General features: G+C 46.2%; 7 protein-coding genes across 7 annotated transcripts; 4 read left to right on the top strand and 3 right to left on the bottom strand.

Annotated features, from left to right (window-relative positions):
* Nucleotides 1-8,749: 8,749 nt before the first annotated feature.
* PHALS_00040 (Endoplasmic reticulum protein EP58, contains filamin rod domain and KDEL motif) lies at nucleotides 8,750-11,086 on the top strand (the record flags this gene model as incomplete). Its single annotated transcript, XM_024727114.1, has 2 exons — nucleotides 8,750-9,553; nucleotides 9,620-11,086. The coding sequence occupies 2 exons, from the start codon at nucleotides 8,750-8,752 to the stop codon at nucleotides 11,084-11,086; spliced, it is 2,271 nt and encodes a 756-aa protein (XP_024572071.1).
* PHALS_14953 (uncharacterized protein) lies at nucleotides 11,086-11,806 on the top strand. Its single transcript, XM_024727103.2, has one exon. It carries the CDS (start codon nucleotides 11,329-11,331, stop codon nucleotides 11,695-11,697), a length of 369 nt encoding a protein of 122 aa, XP_024572070.1. The 5' UTR covers nucleotides 11,086-11,328; the 3' UTR covers nucleotides 11,698-11,806.
* On the bottom strand, nucleotides 11,806-13,264 carry PHALS_00039 (vacuolar protein-sorting-associated; the record flags this gene model as incomplete). Its single annotated transcript, XM_024727092.1, has 3 exons — nucleotides 11,806-11,925; nucleotides 11,994-13,069; nucleotides 13,135-13,264. The coding sequence occupies 3 exons, from the start codon at nucleotides 13,262-13,264 to the stop codon at nucleotides 11,806-11,808; spliced, it is 1,326 nt and encodes a 441-aa protein (XP_024572069.1).
* A 1,166-nt stretch (nucleotides 13,265-14,430) lies between these two features.
* On the top strand, nucleotides 14,431-18,578 carry PHALS_00038 (agc protein kinase; the record flags this gene model as incomplete). The annotated part of the gene is made up of 11 exons (XM_024727081.1): nucleotides 14,431-14,491; nucleotides 14,549-14,802; nucleotides 14,884-15,075; nucleotides 15,788-15,878; nucleotides 15,982-16,809; nucleotides 16,869-17,117; nucleotides 17,180-17,304; nucleotides 17,382-17,782; nucleotides 17,846-17,928; nucleotides 17,995-18,149; nucleotides 18,210-18,578. 11 exons carry the CDS (start codon nucleotides 14,431-14,433, stop codon nucleotides 18,576-18,578), a joined length of 2,808 nt encoding a protein of 935 aa, XP_024572068.1.
* A 133-nt stretch (nucleotides 18,579-18,711) lies between these two features.
* Nucleotides 18,712-19,689, bottom strand: PHALS_00037 (uncharacterized protein; the record flags this gene model as incomplete). Its single annotated transcript, XM_024727070.1, has 1 exon — nucleotides 18,712-19,689. One exon carries the CDS (start codon nucleotides 19,687-19,689, stop codon nucleotides 18,712-18,714), a length of 978 nt encoding a protein of 325 aa, XP_024572067.1.
* Nucleotides 19,690-19,803: 114 nt separating this feature from the next.
* Nucleotides 19,804-21,728, top strand: PHALS_00036 (uncharacterized protein; the record flags this gene model as incomplete). Its single annotated transcript, XM_024727059.1, has 2 exons — nucleotides 19,804-21,231; nucleotides 21,525-21,728. The coding sequence occupies 2 exons, from the start codon at nucleotides 19,804-19,806 to the stop codon at nucleotides 21,726-21,728; spliced, it is 1,632 nt and encodes a 543-aa protein (XP_024572066.1).
* A 46-nt stretch (nucleotides 21,729-21,774) lies between these two features.
* PHALS_00035 (PAN-1 domain) lies at nucleotides 21,775-22,254 on the bottom strand (the record flags this gene model as incomplete). The annotated part of the gene is made up of 1 exon (XM_024727048.1): nucleotides 21,775-22,254. One exon carries the CDS (start codon nucleotides 22,252-22,254, stop codon nucleotides 21,775-21,777), a length of 480 nt encoding a protein of 159 aa, XP_024572065.1.
* Between the last annotated feature and the right edge of the window lie 626 nt (nucleotides 22,255-22,880).

The following is a 22,880-nucleotide window of genomic DNA, read 5'->3' as shown; positions in this document are numbered from 1 at the left end:
TGTATACTCTTGGAAGTCAAGCTTCCTCTGTGCAAGGTGCCGTGTGCCCCGTCACACCGAGAGTAACCACAACATTAACCCAAGGCAAATGCACTCTTCCATTTAAAATCTAAAATGTATTCATCTGTTTTATTTGCGGCAAAGCCGCCTATATCTAAATCTATAGATTTTCCTAATCAAATAGTAAAACCTAATTAAAATGCATAAATACTGGCAGTACAGCCACATAGTGACTTCTTGTTAAGGCGTAGCCACACCATTGTGTAGTTACACCGTCTTGTCAAACCCACACCCTTGTATGGTCACAATATCTTGTGTGACCCACCTTCATACCTGGGTGCGTGTAACCCCGTTACACTCTCCCCCATCAAAATTGTAAACACCCACAATTCACATTAAACTGTACCTCGTACGAGGTTCGAGTGTCTAAGTCACTTCTATAACACCAGGACCTTCTGCACGCATTCTCTGATCAGTGAACCCTGTGTCTAAGGACACGAAAGACACCCAGCCTCGCTGGTTCCGAGAGCGCCCGCGGGTAGATCCTTCTTCGTCTCCTACACGCGGAGCAACTTTGGACAGCACGTCCGCAGCTTCAAAGGAAGCGCATCCTAAGCCCTCGGCAACTGTATACCACGAGCGATAGATCACCTCGTCTAGGATTCGGAGGAAGGCGACTGCGAGTCGGATTTTCCATTTCCAGGATGGGAAGAAGACAAGGATGAGGTGCGCCAGCGGCGCGGCGTGAGCCCTGCTCGAACCTTACGGAGACTGTGTCTATTTCACAATCTCTCGACTTGGGGAAGTGGTATTCTTACCAATCGCCTCGACGAGCCACAGCAGCTTGAGGCTACCCGCAGGGCGGCTAGCGCGCGCATCCACGGTCGGTCCTAGAACCTCGTGTGGAGTACAGCTTCTGCTCGGCGAATCCCGCTACAGAAGCGAAGGGCGCGATCACTCGATTGTTGGGCGTCGAAGTGGTTGCCCCCCCCGGCCACTACACAAACCGAGCTTGACCAACGAAAATTTCTCCGAGCTCGCTTGTTGGTACCCAAGAAATTCCATTGGATAGGTACCGCGCTCGACTACGCACTCAAAGAGGAGGCACTCCTGTACCCGCAATGCGGACGATAACACTGATGCTCGCCCCTGGCGAAACCGCTGCAGATGACGAAGTGCTCATTGAGCGATGGGTGCAGCGGCACCGGAAAATTTCCTCGCTGTCTACCTTACAGCGTAACCACAAGGAGATGCGCGTGGAACGCCATCATCGCTTTGAGTTTGCCGAACTTAAGGCGCGTCGCCGACTTCCTTCGGAATTGTCGCCCTGTGACCACAGCTGCGCAGGGCCATATTTTGAGCTCAGCCCCTGGCTCTTCAACTCCCATGACTGTTGCCGAGAAGCGCGGGGCGTACGACGACGCGGGACGTCATGCTTCCTCTGTCCATCAGCGTTTACGATGTCTGGGCAGGCGTGCCGCAGTGGCACTTCAACTCTCACAAGTTTTCGAAGTCGGGGTATCCACGCCACTTCACAAGATACTGGGTATGACCCTGGCGGAGACGTCAACCCACAAGACGTTCCACGTGATAGTGGACAACATCATTCTCGTCGAGAATAGTCGGCGGAGGACGATGACTGGGTCGATCGCCGTCCAATTACTCGCGATGCTCTTCGAGCTCTTGAGGACAAGATCTGTGGCGATCGGGACTCCGATGAGCATCATGCTGGGGTCGTCCTCCGCTGTACGGACAACAAATATAGAGCTTGGAGCCTTTTGTGCACCGACTGCCTCACGTTGAAGACTATCATGCTCCGCCGGAGCGGCTCCCAGCCGTCGAGCAGTCGCTTCGTGCGACTTTGGAGCGCGCTTGCGCCGCTGAAGATGGATAGTGTTGCACTTCGTGCTCAGAACCAGTTGATCGTTCAGCTTCCGGGAGGCCCAGCGCCTTTGCGCGCCGATCCGACCACGACGCTTCCGCGTTCACTTGTGTCGGAAACCGGTAACGCTTAAGCAAGCCCATATATATACATATATATAACCGGGTGGATTCGCATCAATTTCTGATGGTTTAGCGTACATGCAAGGCCCCGCTTGGCCACGACCTTAAACGGTCCGATAAACAGTGGGCGAAGCTTCGTCCCGATGATAGCGGAGGCTGCATGTGTAGCAAGTTTTTTGGAATTTAATAAAACCAGGTCCCCGACCTGAACTTTTTACTTTGCCTCTTCCTTTTTCATCTGCATATTCTTTCTGCAGGCCTCGGCTTTCAACCCTCGCATCGCGAGCGCGTCGAAGGACACTCAGTTTGGTAGACAAGAACTCATCCACTTCTTTGCGGATGGTGAGGGGGCTGACATCAGCTAGCCGTTCGGCTATTCCCCCCCACCAATCCCTGAGGAAAGGGATGGCGGCGTCAGCAGGACACGAGGATGAACGAGCCCTTTCACGTACCTTGACGTGTAGAGCGAGCTCTACGAGTGGCAGCTTGGCGCTCCAGCGCCTCGGCGTTTCAGACGCTGCGAAGAACGTGTTCAATGACGCAATTTACTCGCGCCGTTTGACAATTGGTCTGCGGATGGCCCGCTGTTGACATGGTCAGATTGGTGTCCAGCAACCTGAAGATTGGCGACCGAAAATTTTCAGTGAATCGTGGTAATCTGTCCGAAACATTTGACTTCGGAAGTCCATGTCGCTGAAAGACACGACTCACAAAATACGTCGTTGTACCGACGATGGTGTTCGGAACAGCCGCAAGGTGAACCATCTTGCTAAAACGGTTGACGAAGACCACCACACCCGTGTTGCCCACCGAGTCCTTCGGCAGGCCAAACACAAAGTTCATACTCATGGACTGCCAGCACCTGGAGGGTGCCGACGAACTGGTCAGCGGCGCCGCCGCATTCGAAGCAAGTTTCCCCTTTGACACGTCTCACCCGTGCGCACATAGGATCCCGTCCATTTGTACATCTTAGGCCACCAGTAATGGAAACTTACCGAGCTGTAGGTCTTCTCACGACCGAGATGACCACTGAGTGGGTATCATAGTAGATACGATACGTTAATCCTCATTACGAAGAGCCACAATTCGTGGAGTATCCGTCGAGGCGGTGCATGAATACAGCAAACAGTTATTCGATGAATATCGGTACAACCGTGCACGCAGTCGCGACGACAACGTTTTGTCCGAGTTCCAAATCCATTGCTCCCAAGAGCCTGTAACAGCGCTACGCAAATACCATCACCTACGTATGCGGCACGGATCAAACCTGTCACTGACGACGTCACCATCGTAACATGAGCAAGCTCATAATTCGGTCTGCATGACAACTAGAGCATTCTGCTTATACTTCACCCCGAAGTTATATTCTGCGAAGGAGGAGAGCCACCTGGCCATCCACTGCAAGAGGTGAGACGACTGAATCGCAGTGCAGAGTGACGCATGATCTGTGTAGATCACGAACGGCTTGGAGCCGAGCAAATGCGCCCAAAACTTGACAAGAGCATTCATCATCGCAAGTAATTCCTTGTCGTGGACTGGGTAGTTCTTTTTTGCAACCTTGAGCTGGCAAGATTCGAACCTGATCACCCGATCACGCCCCTCAGCGCCTGCTTGCAGCAGTGCACAGCCGATGGCAAAGTTCGAAGCGTCGCAGACAACACTAAATGAACAATATGGGTCTGGCAACGCAAGTACTGGTGCAGGAAGGAGGCTGTCTTTGACCTTGTCAAAGGCCTACCGATGCTCGGTATCCTAACACCAATCCGCATTCTTCTTAAGGAGATTCGAATGGTCGTGTGTTATTTGTGCGCATGCACTCGAGCATCGCCCAAAAATGGACGATGTGGTTTTCCTCATCCTGCCTATCGTGCTCCGCACGACAGTGGACGAAGATGTCATCGAAGTATGTCTGTGCATACGCCCGGTGGGGCCTATACAATTACCTCACAAGACGATCAAACGTTGATGATGCATTTGACAGCCCACATGGCATCACTAGCCACTCCCAGAGCATGCCGCCCGGAATACTCACCGCTCTCAGCGGGAAATCACTCGCCCTCATGAGCAATTGGTAGTATCCATCGACTAAGTCGAGTACACTGTAATTTGTACAGCCAGACATATTGTTCTGGAGATCACCCTTCCTAGAAAATGGCGTCTGTTCCGGAATGAAGCAGCGTTATGCTTATTGTAAGCGTGAACAATACGCCACTTGCCGTTCCGCTTCCAAACACAAAACGTGGGTGTCGAATGGGGAGACTTGCTCTCACACACAATTTCGTCGGTGATGTCACACCGCTCCTTATGCAGGGGCCATTGGTGTGTTACGCAGTATTTGGTCCCCGGACCAGATCGATCTCATGACGCACACCTCGGTCCAGAGGTATCGTTGGATACGATTTCTTGAGATTTCTTCACCTTAGGATAGTACGGATTCGAAAAATTTATCAGGATCAAAGATCTAAATCGTGCGTTCAGCACCCTCTTGGTGTCATCCAGGACAGCTTCATCCAAACGCAACGACGAGTTGATCTTCACTTCCGGTCGTATAATAAACACTCTGGCTATGTCACCTGCCTTCGAGGTACCGCCGAACTCTTCGAGGGACATTTTGTCGAGCTCAAGAAGAGCATCCCTCGCATGAATAACCTCAAAGGTGATGTCGACGTCTTCTTCCTCCATTATACCATTGACGAGCATGCATAGCTATGCGCTATAGTCTACGGTAGACACGCTAGGTCAGGGTCGATGCCCGGTGTTTTGCAGATAGCATACGGCGTCGCCGTCGCCTCTCCACAAAGGTTGTACGTCTCGGCGAGAATGGTGGTAATACGCACTCAGCATCGTCCAGTGTCCCCACTTCCTATTCCACCGGAGCCTTGATGTTATTAACAACATCCGACAAAGAGCTGCTATTTCTGCAGTTTTCGTCCAGTGTATAACGTACCACTCCACGCGAATGTGATGGGCCTTGCCCAAGATACCTCGGACCTTATCCGACCATGGCACTCGTGGCATGCAACGGCTGCTTGGAAACGTGAGCAGTGCTCAGTGGATTACGTGCCACTCCACATTCAGCCCGCGACCCTTGCTCGGAGCTCCTACCCGATACAGCTCGGTGCTACCAACTCGAATACTCCAATCTCCAGCACGTTGACCAGTGCCCGCGCCAACAGCGTTTTCGCCTCCTAGCAGAGGTGGGTTCGTGACTCACCAAAGCCCCACCAACAGTCGTGCGCGTAGCGCCTAATGTCTTTGACCTCCAGTCGATCCATGGCTCATGGTGTTCCAACCATGCCATACCGAGATAAGGTCATACCATGAATCCAAGTCAACGACTAAGCAGCGTTCCACGCTATCGAAGTCAAGAAGCTTGACACCAAGGTCTACAATCAGCACCGTGACACATGTCCCTATCGCTAAGCAAACAGAGACGATGTCACTCAACCGCACTTTCAGCGCCTCAGCATAGAGCTGACTTCCTTTCATCGGAGAGCGTCGAGCATTATTACCCGACACCCCGGAGTCGATCAGGATCTTCCATGGCTTCTCAAAGCCCTTCACAGACGCTTCCACGACCAGCAAGCCCGGCTTGCATACACGTTTCGTGTTCAAGCGCATGGAGCTCTTCGGAGCGGGGCCATGCTGACATCTACCTCCTTGAGATTCAACAGAACCCAGTTCTTCCTCAGTAGGGCGCCCCGCGCCTACTGCACGTTGTCGTTTCCCGCTACAAACCAGAAGGCTGGTGAGAAGCGGGACGTCAGTTTGGTGAACCTTGACGCGACTTGCCCAGGGGACAATTAATCCGAAGGTGACGGGTGTCTTCAAAACCCGTCGGGTGTTCGAACGCTGCCCGACAGCTTGGAGCTCTGCCTCCTCTTTCTCATCATAGCTGAGGTCCATCGGCTCAGGCCTGATCGACGATCTGCTAGAGTGTGCATTCCAACCAAGTCATGCCGACCTAAAGTTGAGTTCGACATTCAATGCCACATTCACTGCTGTTGCACAAGAAATACTTCCATTATGGCCACGCCAGTGCGAAGGCCCTCCATTAAGACGGTCACTGTGACCGCCTCGGGGAGAGGATCAGCTGCCATTCCGGCAATGAGAGTAAGCAGCTTCTGGACAGATCATTAATTCTTTCTTGCCTTGCGAGGTGGCAAGGAAACGCGATCGCACGCGATATGCATGATAAGGCGACAAGAACACTGATGAAAGCTGCTGCTTCAGCTCCGTCCAAAAGAGACACGACGCTTCAACCGAAGTTCCGCACGTAAGAGCCCATTCTTTCGCTCAACCACCGATCTTGGAGATAGCTAGCGCTACGCGCTGCTGCTCGGTCTGGAGCAAAGCGGACGCCATAGCTATCTCGGCCCTCTCACACAGAGCAGGAGATTCTCTCCATCCTTACCCTCGAAGGTCTTAACGCTCACCATCAGCGGCTTAGGTAGGAAAGATTCATCCATCGTCCAGAGTGGCATCATGGACGCAGTTGACGCCAACATCATCCACTCTAGGTGATCTAGCCGTGCATTTCCATAGTCTGAAAACATCTCTACGCGCGCGCTGATCGCTTCAGGTCCTTTTAAAGCGAGGTGTTGCACGTCCTCAAGGCCATCAATGACATCAGCTTTTTAAGCCCATCCTGCATGCTCTGGGGCAAATTAAAGAACTGCTCTATCCTCACAGAAGATCAGTCAAAACGACTCAGGTGTAGATTGACTATAAGTGATACCAAGTGCATCGATGCTGCCGTAGCTCTTTCGCTTAGAGAAAGCTAAGCTAAGGTTGGTGACTTCCGTTCTATACTCAAAACCAATACGAGTGTAGATCGCAATCTGCTTCCTCCAAGAGTAAACACATCCTTAACTCAAGGCAAATATACTCTTCCGTTCAAAATCTAACTTGTATTTCTTGGTTTACATCTTAATCTATAGGCTTTTTTAATTCAATAGTAATACCTAATTAAAATGCATAACTACTGTTAGTCCAGCCACGTTTTCTGACTTCTTTATAAGTGTAGCCACACCATTGTTTGATCACACCGTTTTGTGTACCCCACATCCTTGTATGATCACACCATCTTGTATGACCCACCCCTTCATACCAGGGTACGCGTAACCGCGTTGAATCCTGTTTGCGAGATGCACATCAGCCATGTTGCAGCCCTTCTTCAGACAGAGCTCAGCACATCTCGCAAACGGCCATCACTCCAAGCTAGGAGGAGGCAAGCTCTAAAAAAAATGGAATTTTCTTCGGTACGTGACGTGCCCCTTATGAAAACTTTTTAAGCTACAGTGTTTCTGAACGTTTATTTTGGCTACTGCGCACGATTACAATTTTTGTCCACCTGTCAAAGGTGGAAAAGAATTCGCAAAATATGGCGGGAGCTGCGTGCCATTGTAGCGGCAAACTCATTTTCGACAAAGGTAACGGTAAATATCTTTATGGATACGCCCCGCGCAATTTGCGCCGTCAGCTACCGCGATCACGCATCCTTTCTTTGAAATACGGTAGCTGTTGTATTCAATGCGGAGTATAACTTTCGTGCCGTGAGGAACGGTTGACGTATGGTAGCATCTTTGCTTGCAATGGACCCTAGCGAATTAATGTAATCTCCCAGCTTCCTAGCGGTGCTCTGGTGCTCTCAGATGTGATATCTGTGAAAATACGAGCATTTACAATTTGCATGCTCCTACTCGCTTGGTCAGCGGTTCGAAAAGTCGACCTTTCACGCAGGATCGACCGATGAATCCCTAGTTAAGGATTGAGAGTTCAAGCAGGTACCGGTGACCCACTATGGTTTATAAACCGCTAGAAGTCGCGATCATCGGGGCCCATCCCGATCGGAAAGGACTCTGTATTAAAGAGTTGAGGTTTGTTATACATTGAGCACAAGTGTACGGACGTAAAGGATGTATGTACACCATCGTATGGTAACGATTCTACTGTAAAGCAAAGACTCTGCGGTTGAGCGGGGTACAGAGTAGTCAAGGCTTCAGTGAAAAGTCGCACTAGTCTTCCACGTAACCGAGACAATTTTAATCTAGGCTCAGCGATGTAATGCATGCAGCAGACACTTCTATGAGCTTTTGCTGTAAAAGTTACTTAATCGCATGACATCCCATGTGTTGCATTCACTACACAACTTCTTGCCATGTTCTTTGGATGCCGCAATTATTCTAAAAAGTTCTTGTACCCTTCGCGAGTTCCTCGACATTTCTTGGTGGACGTGCAATAAAAATTCTGTTCAAACCAATGTGAAGAGAAAAAAAGTATCAGCTCTTGATCAAGTCTGGTTTTGCGCTACTCTGAAGATTTTGACATTCGTATTCGTATGGCCCGAGCAATTTGTAGCACTAGCAGATTATTTGCACATGCGACGGATTTGTTGCAGTAATGACAAACCGAAAATAACACAATTTTAAGACGAGTTCTTGCGCTCATTAAATATGTGTATTTACACTGATAGCACTGCCTGACCACAGAAAGGTATTTCTGCTACAATTTTTCCACCACTACGGGCAATAAGTATCTCATACCTTTTGGCCAGTGTACATAATTGACTGTTGCATTGCATTCTCCGACGCAAGCTATTTTTTATCCATTAGCGTAACCCAAAATTCAGCATTACGTATTCTGACATCTTTCTGATTATTCTCCATCAAGTATCCTCAGAATCATCAGATTTCACCCAAATTTTTATGTTGGATCGAGTATTAACTATTCTGCATAATTAAATATGGATGAACGGCCAATGCTTCGGGGCATTTTCGCCTTCGAGGATGAAGAGACCCCGGAATGGCGGCGTGTGGTCATGTCCGAGACGTCGGGTGGTGTACCGAAGTTCGCCACTAGGGCGGAGTGTGAGGATTTTATTCGTAAACACTGCTGGCGCGGCTCCAATCCAAGCTTTCCCAAGCTGCAGCACGTATTTTCAATGTTTGTAAGCTGGCAACAAATTGAAGAAGTCTTGTCACCCAAAATTGATGAGTATGATCTTAAATTTCCGCCTGAACCTGCACCCTGTATAAGTGCTGACAATCGCTTCGCACACGGTGAAGGCTTATCGATCACCGAAAACGTCGACTACCGCGTAAACTTGCCTTTTCACCAACAAACGAATCGCGAGTCAACATATAATACTCTGCACTATTTATTTTATCATATGCGCTGCGGCATCTTTGTGATGATTCGTCGCCGGCGCGTTGTCATCTTCGCCCCTTTTGCTAATAAAGATTACGAAAACAATTGGGGACATAACGTGACTTTTGACAGCTCCGACGGTAGTATGTACACCTATTATCGCGAAAAACAGCGCTGCTACCGTCGCGAGAATATTATTCAAGATGTGAACAAGTGGTGGGCCAATGGTAATATCATTTGCAATGAGCATTGCAGATATCGCGATCGAGAAGATGAGACTCAGTACTGGGGAGACCAGTTCTTAACACAACTAAGGGATATGCTTGAGAATGCATGCAACAACCGCAATATCGCCGACTGTGAATTTTTTATCAACAAACGCGACTATCCACATTTGAAGGTATGTAGCTTATGTACGATGCTACATTTTTTTACGAATTGATGCTTGACTTAATATGTTTGGTAGAAAAATCTGAGCGAGCCATACGGCTTTTTATTCGACAAGGATGATCGCGATCCAAGTGATGATATTCCGCTAACAAGACACCTTTATGCGACGTATGCACCAGTAATGAGCTTTTATGTGTCGAAGCGCTTTGCAGATATTCCTTTTCCTTGTTCCGAAGATTGGGAAGCTGCGACTGGTCTTGTGTTCCCACAATCGTTCCGACATACGCATTGCGACAAATGCCCATGTCAAAACTTTGTACACTGTGAAAACGATTGGGAATGTTTCTGCGACGTTGGTGCGAATGGCCGAAAGAGACACGGCATTGAAAGTGCGCGAGACCTGTTCACAGCAAACAATTTCCGCAAATTTTTCATCCCGTGGGAAAATAAGGTGAACACGGCATTTTTCCGTGGCAGCGCTACTGGTGGTGGCACCACGATTGACACTAACCAACGTCTTCACTTGGCCCATCTTTCCACCATTTGGAAAAAGGATCCGACGATGATTTGGAAGGCCCAAAGTGATTCTCTGGACGAGAATAGTGTCGACCAAGAGCTGGTACCGCTTTTAAATGCTGAGGTAACAACGTGGAATCTCCGCGATAAGAAAATCGCGGGCAAGCCGATGACGTATTTGCACAGCAAAAATTTTGTTTTTGAGGCTGGACGCCAGCATTTTATACCAATCTACGAGCAATCAAAGTTCAAATACATACTATATGTCGAAGGTCACTGTGCCGCGAATCGTTACGCATTTTTGATGCGTCTGGGCAGCGTGATTCTGAAGGTGGAGTCACGATGTGTTGCCGATGAAATGTGGTATTTCCCGATCCTCAAACCTTTTGAAGACCACGTGCCCATTAAGGCAGATCTTTCGGACCTAGCAGAAAAGATTAAATGGTGTCGTGACAACGACGGTAGGTGTCAGCAAATAGCAACATGTGCGAATGAACTGTATCAAAAATTTGTTTCAAAAGAGGCTATTCACGACTACGTGGAAGTGATTTGCAATCGAGTGGCACAACGCTTTCGAGCTACGCCAAAATGGTACAAGCGTCCAGAGTGTGTTAATTCGATAAAGAAGCCTGACTTTGGCCGTTGTCGTGGAATGTGTGTTGGTGGCTCAAGCGCCCGCTATTGCAAGCGCTGTCAGGAGATGAAGGAAAGTGACGATGAAGCACGAGCGAACCGTGAGTACGAGCGACAAACTTCAAGGAATAATTATGGTGGCTTCTCGTACAGCAGTTTTGGTCGCGACCATGGCCGCAAGCGTAATCGGTCTCACGGTCATGATCGATCAAGTCATAGTCACCGTAGAGAAGATCGTGACCGTGCTGAACGTGGCTATGGCGGTGCCTCGATTGACTACCGTGGTGACAATATGTGCGACAGGAGTCGGAGTCCAAACCGCCCACGCGTGCAGCAATGCCGTAAATGCCGTCGTGCAAAGTCTGCGTGTCAATGTAGTTTTCGTGGCACATAACCACCAGTTCAATCAAAGTATTGTGAGAAGTGCTTACCTTGTTTGCCTGTGTAATAGATCACCTTGCTGTGCTTAGTCACTTGTCATTGTTCGGTGTTCAGGTGTCCCTGTAGAAGCCGCATGTCGCATCATTATTGTATTACTGAAAAGTCATACTTACACTTTGGTTTTACTGCATCTTATAAATTTAGTGCAGCTGAAACTGCAGCAATGACATTAGAAACCTTATAGAATATAGATCAATGGATCTCGAGTTGAATAATGGTGAAGCGTATCCTGTCAGCAGGAGTAAGCAAAGGAAACGAATTTTTCAGCGACAACTTCTCAATCGCCTATCTGAATCGAGAATGTTGGAGATACTTGATCGAGGATTACAGCAGGCACATCATAATTTAGGCTCTTGCAACCAGAAGCACGAGACACAAGATATCGACCAGCTCGACGAAAAGGATGAAGAAGAACTTGTCTGCGTGTCTACAATGATCAGGATGGCAAATACAGACCCTGCCTTATCGGAGAGCACGGAGTTCCAGACGGGGTGTGTTTTGAAGACCGTTCGCTATATTCACCGCCAGCGAGCTGTTGGGTCGGGGAATCAGACGAATCATTAACATATACAGGGCCAAAAAGAGTAGCAGATTGCTCGACATCTTGGGCTGCTTTCTATGATTATATGCTAGCCCAATTTAGCATCTTGTGATATGTACCATTCATCTTCACTACGATTCAAAATGTGAACACCTTTCAGCACCTACCACAAACTGAATAAATTTGTTCGGATAAAAATTGGTTCCTTCGAACGTTTCGTCACGACAAAGCCTCCCAAGCTCTTCTGCTACCTTCAATTTAATAGACACAATATATTACGACGCGCTAGACACGAATTATTATATAGATGTCGACATACCTTCAAATATTCCCAGGCTAACGGAAGGGATGTATGCATCTCAACCGACACGTCGGTCGAACTGATGTAGCCAGAACTTGATTTTTGCGCCATCTTAACAAGACGTTCGGCCACCTTGTCTTCGCGATGTGAGTCAGTTTGTAGCACAATCAATCCGCCAGCGAATTTACGCATACTGTAGCCAAGCTTCAGTCCCTTCTGCAACATCGCTGCATGATACAGATCGTCAGGAGATACCAACTCGACGCCTCGTGCTCGATTGAACATGCAATAGATATCCGATAAGGTCATGATCCCTCCATTCTTCGGCATATAGTCGCCAAGGAATTCTGCTAGCTGTCTTGCCAATTGCTCGTAATAGGCCGCACCTGAATTCTCACGCGTGACTGGACTGTTTATACCCATATCCAGCATCAGCGAGCTTAACTTGTTGATATCATCTTCATTAGACGTTTGAGTTATATCTTCTCCATTCGTTCCCCCCATTTTCTGCGTGTCGACATACCGCTCAATCAAGCTGACCATATCTTTCGCCTTAAGCATTAGATTAGCCAAATCTGAAAACGCTGTAGCTGCCAATTCTGTTGTCTCTAGCTGCGCTTCTTGCTGGCGACGAATGATACCAGCAATTCCTGCATCTGCAGCATTAAATTGCCGCTTTACCAATCGCCGATCTGACAAATGACTCGGCTGTGAGTCGTTCCACGCTTTTCGTTTGAGCGAAGCTTCTAAGGGATTAAAGAAATCGTCGCGTCCTCCATCTTTAAATGATAGCTTTAAAAATGAAGAGACCAGTGGTTGCGTGCGAGTAGTCATGTCTAATCGCACTTTTGCAGAGCGTTGTAAGAAGCCCGCCTCCTTCGTAACACGAGTGATCCACTCCAGTGGAACAAAAAACGCCACGGGTGGTGAGCACGTTTCGTCCATATAGAAGAGGCGGTGTGTGGTGACCGAGCATCGGCCACGCACATATTGCGTCTTAAATGTTCGGTCATACAGACCAATATGCTCCTCACTGTAAATTTCTACCTCGTTACCAAAGAGTGCGGGTCGACCAGCAGCGGTAAGTGGTAAAGCTGTAGACATACAAGGTGAGACTAGCGATACTACTAGGCAAATTTTAAATATTTCGAACGCCTACTTTGAAGAATGTCCATCACTGATACACAAGTGAGCGTTTGTTGTGCACGTTGTCGACTTCCGCGAGCGACAGGCGTAGATGATGTCGCGCTAGAGCTAACAGAGCGCGGAGAAGACGACGCCTCGCTCATTATGGGGAGAGCTTAACTTTAAAGCTTGCCCATCAGTACAGCACCGTTACACAAATCATGATAATCATCGTCCAGTTTATAGGCACCCCATCGACTAAATAACTACAAAGATAGCACCTACATTTGCGATTTCAACAATTTGCAGAGTGATAGTAGAAGAAAAAAAATCCTTGCGAAAGGTGATGCAAATTTTCTTTACGACGCTGTTCATCTTCGGCGCGATATGATAGCGACATCGACCAAAGCAAAAGTGTAAAAAGGGTAGAATGAAAAGGCTATAATCTCAACGATTGCAGATGGAAGTCAGGAATGTGCCTGCCCCTGGGATAACTAATTCAAACGACCATTGGCAGCGCGGATAAGTGGCACGAAATGCCCCAGCGTTCATCGGGTCTGATCAACAGACTCATCCGAAGGTGGAACGGAGCTGAACCAAGTCCGAATTAGGATGTTTTTGAACCGAACAAGCACATGTACGCGACAAGCTGTTGCAAGATACCGATGTGGGATTTGAACAAGCAAAAATTCTGGGTCTCTATCAGGTTTTTAATCTTAGACGTAGTGCACTGTACTATCAGGGCTGACTTATTTTGTTTTGTTTACCAAATTGTCGTTTTTCTAGTCAATCTGTACCACCTTTTACAACACTTCTCGCTCTATCCACTTTTTGTTTATTTGAGAATTATGTAGCAAGGGGGGTTTACACACCAAAATTGCAACTATATTTAGAGCCCTTTTTAAAATGCGTTACGTAAGCTTTAGGTGCAGACGGAAAATAACTTAACAACGGACGAGGCCGCGAGAGAACGCCGACTCGCCGCCTTACCACATCACGTATCCAATTTTTAACAGAAAGCAGCTACAGCACCGGAGCCTTCACGATTGTAAGTACTTTAGTCGCTTTTTGTATAGCATCTCCTATCGCTGTTGCTGTCGCTTGAGAAGATATTTTTTCTCTGCTTGTAATATCTGGCCACTCTATTATCGCTCTCTGTTGCGCCGTCCAATCATTGTTTCTAGCTGATTGGTGGGTGCAGTAAGGAGGAAAATGAAGTCAAAATTTCTTTGTTGATAGATGCGGAGTTTGAGAAAGAAAGATCTTTTACTGACTCCACTTAATATTTTTTTGTTTTTGATGGCGTCCAGAGTTGTGATCTCTCAATAGTATGGCTCGTCATGAGAATCCGTTTGATATGCAGATCAAACTGCTGATGATCGGTGACAGCGGTAAGTCTAAAAGTGAGCAATGTTATGGCTTGGGGAATGACGGATTGGTGTCTGTAGGTGTGGGAAAGACGTGTTTGTTGTTACGCTACGCAAACGACTCTTTTTCTCCGACATTTATCACTACCATCGGTATTGACTTTAAGATAAAAAATATAGAGCTGGACAACAAGAAGGTGAAGCTTCAAATTTGGGACACAGCTGGTCAGGAGCGCTTTCGCACCATCACGACATCATACTTTCGCGGCGCGCAAGGCATATTATTGGTGTATGATGTCACAGACCGCGCATCGTTTCAGAGCATTCGCAACTGGGTGGGCCAGATCCAGCAGCACGCTGACGTACACGTGAATAAAATTCTCATTGGCAACAAATGTGATATGACGGATGATAAGGTCATTAGCACGGAGGAGGGTCAGGCATTAGCGGACGAGTACGGTGTCAAATTTTTTGAGACAAGTGCGAAGAACAATATTAACGTGGAAGGCGGTTTTATCGAAATTGCGCGCGAAGTAAAAAACAGACTTATGGAAGAGGGTGGCTCGCACAAAAAAGACAGCGTCAATCTTAATGCAAAGCCGGCTCCCGTGAAGAAGGGCTGCTGCTAGGTCTTTAGGCTTTCAGTCAATTTGCTCGGGCCCGGGAGCGTGTTAGTTTTTAACGTGCATGCTATAGCTATTATTCTCTTTTATACAAATTACCTCGAAGTACTTTCTCTACAACACACGTGACCTAAATATGGATCTTTGCAAAAAGTGATTTAAATTTTGCTAATCAGAAGAGGGAAATAATATTTTTATTAACTTACAAGGCATATTGAAATAAGTTAGCCCTTGCACTATGTCTAAGAACAACTAGTGAAATGGTAAGGGACTGTTTCACCATTGACACTGCGGTTGTTCATCGAGGTTATATTAGATCGGGTCTTGTATAACCTTCGGGTGAGTCTGTCGATCAGACTGATGGGTTGCAGCTGTCCCTACGTTCTCGGATAACATAATCAAAATGATCATCTGTGCATCCTGCGATCTTTCACTATTATTTTGCTACCCTTTTTAATTGCAATAAGAGCGCACTTTCCTTGAACCATAGCGGCGTTCTTCACAGCATCCCATTACCCACCGCAGCGCTGTCAATTAGGCGAGCTACATCGTATCGCCAATTCTGTGCTGAATTTAAGGGCGAGGTGAGCTATGCGCTACTTGTGTTGTTAATTCGTCAAGGGTTTAGTCCATATAGTGCGGCAGCGTATTCCAGCCAATGTGGCCAATTTTCTTGAGATTCTCTAATCTGTTTTAGACAATCTGTATCATCTTTGGCAAGGATTTACGATTTGAGTTTTTGACGGAAAATTGTTCATCGAAAAACGACGCTTCGCTTATGGTCAGCCGTACGTATATGAACTTCTTTGTATCTCAGACGCTTATCCTTATACCCTGTATTCATTTCGAGGCTAAATAACATAATTGATTGTGTTGCATATAATTTTACAGCAAAGGAAACAGTAAACAAGCCCAGCATTGACGAGTTTGTGCAGGGTAAAATCCTTGGCGAGGGTAATTTTTCGCGTATCATAGAAGCCACACACAAGACAACGGGGGATAAATTTGCTCTAAAGGTCATTGAAAAACAGCGGATTAAACGATTACGTCTGCGTCATCAAAACATTTTTAATGAGATCAATATGGAAAAGGACGTTCTCAATCGCTTGCGTCACCCGAACATCGTTCGATTGTACCATACATTCCAGGACGACAATAATCTATATTTCTTATTGGATCTGCTAAGCGGTGGAGAATTACTTTGCCATTTGCTTCACAATGGACGGCAGCATGGATTGGATGAGAGACTTGCACGTTTCTATTTGGCAGACATCGTGAATGCAGTTGAGTATATTCACAGAAATAAAATACTTCATCGCGACCTTAAACCAGAAAATATGGTGGTTTGCAATGACGCGGGTGGTCATATTAAGCTTATTGACTTTGGCACAGCCAAAAATTTAGATGACGAGAAGCTTAATGGACCAAATTTCGTTGGCACGCCAGAATACATGCCTCCGGAAACGATTGAAAACCAAAATCCGACCTACGCTAGCGACATGTGGTCATTTGGTTGCATCGTATTACAACTCTTGACAGGGGAAACACCTTTTAGCGGTGGCAGTGCCTATCTAACCTTCCTTCGCATTCAAAATGGAAACTACTACATGCCAAACTTCCTTTCAGAAGATGCCAAGGATTTGATCAGCAAATTGTTGCAGAGAGACCCGAAATCGCGACTTGGAGGCACAGAAACCAATGCTATGAGTGCAGTCAAAGGTACTGCGTCCCTTGCTCTTGTCTCGGCTCAAATCTAACATCGCGTGCTCCTGATAAAGCACACCCTTTTTTCAAAGGCATCGATTTTGACAATCACATGTTAGCACTGCCACCTAGTAATCACTTTTGTGGCTCGAAGCTGTTCTCGCTTGTTAAAAGCCTTGTTGACGCAGAATCGAAACGAGATGCACAACATCCATTAAGTTATGATGATGATCTGTTGCAAAAACAAATTGAGGCACAATCATCACGAGACAAAAGTATACTGATGCATATTCTTCGTCGCCAGCAAGTTTTGCACTTGCCAGGTGAGTGCACTGGCTAATTCTTTTTGTACAATCAGCTCGCTTACGCTTTGGCCATAACGTAGGGATGTATCCTCGCTTCTTCAGCTCAGTAAGCCTTGGTCGATGTATGTATGCACGTGACCATGTATATTTGGGACTCGAACACGAGCTTCAAAATCAGTGGACTGAAAATTTCTCTTTTATGCTGGTGAGTGCAAAGATGACAATTAAGTCTTGCCGTATCACCTCGCACAGCTTTTTTTGATTTGTGCTATCTTTGTCTAGCTCTCTGGACCAAAGCTTGGACTAGCCTCTGCTATAGCAGAGGCAGACAATAGAGGAGGCTCTACATGGGAAACAGAATTGGCTACATTCCTGGACGCAATAGACATTTTGAATTCCCAACGACCGGCTTTTGTTGTGATATGTGGCGATTTTGTAAATGCTTCTCCAAGTCAAGAATTCTACGATGCTCAAGTCAAAGCTTTTCAGAAACTGCTTAATCAATTGATACCTGCAATCCGCCTGGTATTATGCTTATGCCTGATAGCTAGCCACTTACTTATTCAAGCATTTCTTAATTCGCTATTTCGACAGGTTTTCGTAGCGGGCTGTAATGAGTTTCGCGATCAAGACGAATTTAAAAAGTATCAAGAGCGTTTTGGCGATGCCCGATTCAGTTTTTGGTTGGTTTGCGACTGCACTTTATTGTTTTAGCAATATAACAACTATTTATTTTGGTTACCTAGGTTCGGTGGAATCAAATTTGTCGTGGCCAATACAGCAATTCTTTGTGGTAAAAATTGGTCAATTGAAGAGGCAGCTCAAGCAGGTAAATTCTTGCGCTGCATCTTGTTCTATCGCGTTGTCTGATACCATTCATTGTTTTTTTACGTAGAATGGATAAAATTCGAACTAAGCAACGGAAAACTGTGCGCTCGTGGCACAGCGGTGATATCAGGTCACTCTCTATCTCCAAAGACATTAGGCACTGCTGATGTCGATACTACTGAGAGCACTCACGATACTCATAACGATGATGTGCCAGAACAGGTTTGGTTGCTTTGCAATGATCATATTTGCAGCATAGACATTCACCCATGTATTTGCTAGTTTCGAGCAAAGTATTGGGATATAATAAAGAATGGCCAAGCTTGCATTCTGATGAGTGGAAGCTCGCATACGAACAATGAGACCAGTGTTGTGATAAAAGCATCCGAAGAAGGAGCTGACGAGTACAATTGCGACATCGTACGATGCAAAACGCCGTGGGGTGGAGCCTCTAGCGTCATATATCACACCGAGGTGTCACAATCCAGCCTCACCTCGAAGCCAATCTATGTGGAGCACGCAAGTGCTAGGTTCAGTCCAAGTCCTATCAAGGCAACTCAAGGCAGCTCTATCGCTTCCGAAGAAAATGAACAACAATCGGTCTTGGCCAGCGAGATGGTGTCACTCAGCGTCAGTTTAGCAGATAATTAAACGTTGTACGTTAAAGAAAAACCTTTCACTTGTCGACGAAGGCATTAGGCACTAAGCAATATTTTTATGTTAATCAGGTAACTATCTCTTCTCTTTTTTAAAATTCTTTTTTCATTCAAGCCACAATATTCAGTCACAAAAGACTTTCCTCTTCGCTCTCGAACTGCTGGCTTTCTTGATCATGCTGACTCATCCGAATAGACACACGTTGAAATTGTGCAGCGCGACTGGCCCGTTCATAGCGGTCGCGGCTGCGCTTGTCGTTGCGCTTTTTTTGTGCGACAACGCCCATCAGCATGACCACAAGCACCGCAATTAATGCGAAAATGCCCATTGCCTCTTCATAAGAAGGCGGATTAAGAGTTAAGTTTGTTGTCACCAGCTTTTGCCCCATAGGTCCCATTAAAAGTCGCACATTTGCATCAGCGAGCGTAGTACTGGGCTGACTCGCAAATAAGCTTTCCAGCTTCTCGTCCACAGCCTTAAGCAGCTGAAAGACTTCGACGTCCAAACTGGGATAGGGGACAACCGCCGCAATATCCAAGCTGACAGCACAGCTCATAGCTTCATCGTTACTTCCTTGTCTGACGACGTTCAGTGCACTGAAGTTCACCTGTTTGGGTAGGAAGTCAGTAACGACATCACTCTTCAGAGTGCTCAGCATCTCCGTGCATGCCCCTTGCTGTAATTTCAGTATGCTTTGAGATGCTTCGTTCAAGCTTTCAGTCGATACCAAAGCTGCATATAGCTTGTTGTCGTCCAATCCTATCGTAGCTCGTGCAAACAAGACGTTCTTTAGCTCTAAAGTGGTCAGCAATTTTTCCAGCTGCTTAAGCACACTTTGAGCTGTAGTGAAAACGTCATGCAGTCCACTTGAATTATCCAATACTACACCCTTTATCGCCAAGTACAGCGTACAGCCATTACCACTTGCGGCCTTAGACAGTTGCAAGTTTCCTTGAAATGCCGCTGTGGCAGGTAAAAGCTGCGCTGTCAGCGCAGCGTTGGAGCTCGGCAAGTTAGTTATCGAGTGACACGAAGATTCGGTAGTGTACAAGAGATCTTCAGCCAAGTAAAGTGGTGATGGAGCGTCAGCTTCGACTTGATTCATTTTTTCAGAATTCGGGAGAAAAGTAAAGCGATAATTGGTTCAATGTATCCTTTCTGGGTGAGCAACATCACTTCAACTTGAATATTCCACCTATCAGACATTAGTTCATGAAAAATGAGCACTATCAAGCTGAATGCAGCATCGGAACACGTCGGACAAAGCGTGCAATTTATTGCGGCTGTGCAACAAATTGCAACAGGAAAAAAAGTGCTGGTGGCGCGTCAGCGCGTCCAGGCGTGTCATGTCCTCTATGTCGGTGACGCTAGTCGGCAATTCTTCAAGGTCACATGCTGGGGAGAGACCAAGCCCACGTTACTTCATTCATCGTCATCGTCAGAAGACTCGAATCCTTTGCAATTGTCAAGCGTGGATGCGATGTTACAGATTGGAGACATCGTCTTTTTCTCATCCTGCTGCATTAAATCTTATCGGGGTAATGTGGAAGCACAATTTGTCTTGTGCAAGGATAAATCCACGACGTCGTCGACGGTGCAATTACTGTATCGAAAAGATCGCTATTTCAGTACGCAGAATGTTTCTTTGAAGGATCTATATCCGATGATATCGTGGTATAAGCAAAGCTGTCGAGAATTTACGTTTGAGGAAGGAGTGTCACCAAAAGGGAGAAGAAACAAATGTTTAATCAAAGACCTGAAAGATAATATGGTAGCTTGTGTTGTCTGCAAGCTGCGAAAATTTGGTGACGATGCTGGACGACTTACCATTAGTGAAGGAGGTGTTGCTACAGAATTAGACGGCGTACTGCTATGCGAGCTCATTATGTTTGACTCTCCCCGAGATATGATGACTTTGAATCTCTGGGACCAGCATGCTGATAAACGGTTTGTTGATCGTTTATTAAGGCATCGTGGTGCCATTGAGATTAATGGTATAGTTGTTAGTCTTCAAGCACTATCCAATCGGCTGTTTGCGAATACCACACCTCACACAGTATTTCATTTATTGAAATTGGAAGACCTGGAGTCAATCGAACTGGAAAATAAAATTAAAAATTTTGAGAAGCCATTCCCGACCGAAATGATCCCTTCTGGCTCAACGACGTTCGCAACTCTTGATGAGATAGAAGGGTGTTTGTTCGAAGGTAAAGCTATTTTGAAAAATGTTCAGGTGGAACAGATATGTTTTGACCGTTTTCTCGGGAGTAAATCAAGTGTGTTACCAAAGTTTGCTCAACAGTTAGTGGAGATGTATTGTATCGGGTGTAATCAAGCGCTTTCAAAGCTGCCTGTTTGTGATAGCACTATTATACTTCGCTTCGGAGCTTGTGCAAGCAAGTGCAAGTCTCATCAAGATAACTCTCTAGATGCCCCATGTTGCTGGAGATATCGACCTTTTTCAATTACTTTGCGTGATATTAGGAATGAAAGATTGCAAGTCGAAGTCAATGATCAGGCAATTAAAGAATTGGTGGGAAATATTGAAGCAGGTGTTGTTGCTGAGTCGTACGACAGCAAAGATCAAGAAATTATTTTGCCTCATTTTGACGCTGCGTTCGCTGTAGCTTCGTTACTCAATGCCCTGGTTGATGATGTCAATTATAGATATGAAGCTCAGCTCTTGTGCTCTACGATAGCTAGCCAACCCACTGAAAGCTACAAAGATACGAGCCACAACGAACATCCTACGATTAGAAGACATTTTTGCCTGATTTCACTTACCTCAAGTGACACATATCTAATTTAGTACCCGGACAAATTTTTTGTCATCGAATAAAAAACATTCGGTTGCATGCAGTAATGTATAAGGCAAGGCTTCCTCGTTATTGTTATAAATAGCAATTGATGATGTTAGTCTGATGTTATGTTAAATAATAGATGCATGAGCAGCACATGCAGTCTGCCACTCTCATTTTAGATAACATAAATTTGCAACTGATGTCATGGGGTGGGTCCGTTCAATTTCTTATTCATTCGACCGTATCAATTTATGATGATGTGGCCAAAGAGATGCATGGAAACGTGAGACTTGTTAATTCAATTAAAGGTTGTGTCAATGCCGTATCGTTACATAGCAGTTGATGGCACACCCTAAAACTACAAAATTGTTTAACAAATCAAGCTTCATTCAAACAGAAAGAAGCTCTAGGGACTCAGCCCCTTGTAAACTGTGCTTCGGTGTGTGGTCTTGGTCACTTGTGTAGCTGTCGATGACAGCCGAGACGATGCCAACAACCTTCTTTGGCTTTCCCATTCCGGCTTTTAAGTAGCAAGCTGTCGTGCCATGATACTCATTGATGAAAGTGTAAGCCAAGCACCCACTGGTTGACAAGCACGAAGCACAACAGTCGCCAGGCTGCACTCCGTACACCGTCTTGATGTCGCCGCCATAAAAGTCATAACCTGTGAACTGGCGTGAGCACTGTGAAGGCAGAGAAACGCATTGATAATTGCTGGGCGTCCATGGCATGCAGAAATTTCCTTCAGAGCAGCACTCAGGACTAGAGGCGTCGCCACATTTGCCCAGATTTAAATTAGGACATGCAGCCTCAGATCGAGCGGCAGAACTGACAAAAGTAGCAACAGCTATGGTGAGTATGCACAACATGGTTTCAAAACTACTCGTAGCGCTTGGTAGTATATTTAAGAGTGATTCTGTGAGCATGAATCACAAGGCCTGGTGACTGGCGAGATATTCTTCCACTCGGGACAGGTTAAGTCATAAGATAGTTTTTGCTTGGTTCTTCGTGCACACATTTAGGATATACAGGTGCAATGCACGTGCGAATGCGTACGACAGATCTGACGAACAATCGATTGACGGCAAACCAAGTGTTTGTCGAACACTTTAATTGAGAGGATTAACAGCTTGTTATCAATCTACGTACGTTTGAGCAAACGAGTGGCTAGAATATTTCGAATAGATCGTTTGACGGCGGAATGTATATTTTCTTCAATTAAGACTGCATATTTGTCGTTCGATGTATCTAAAAGTATAGAGACACTTAGGTATATCATTCAATTAGGCAGTACTTAAGAATTCAGTGCAATGAAAGTAAAGAAGTCAGAATAGGTACATAAAGTAGGCTTTGAATCCACAATCGAGTGATTTCAAATACACTAGCTTTATTATCCGTGGACGGACGGAGGAACAATTCTGCTCTATAATGTTGGTGATAATATAAAATAGCATATGATATGAAGTATCATATGAGACAGTATGCAAGATATACG

Source organism: Plasmopara halstedii (assembly GCF_900000015.1).
Source record: "Plasmopara halstedii genome assembly, contig: Scaffold_110, whole genome shotgun sequence".
Classification (NCBI taxonomy): Eukaryota; Oomycota; class Peronosporomycetes; order Peronosporales; family Peronosporaceae; genus Plasmopara; species Plasmopara halstedii.
This window is presented reverse-complemented; position numbering and strand designations above follow the sequence as displayed.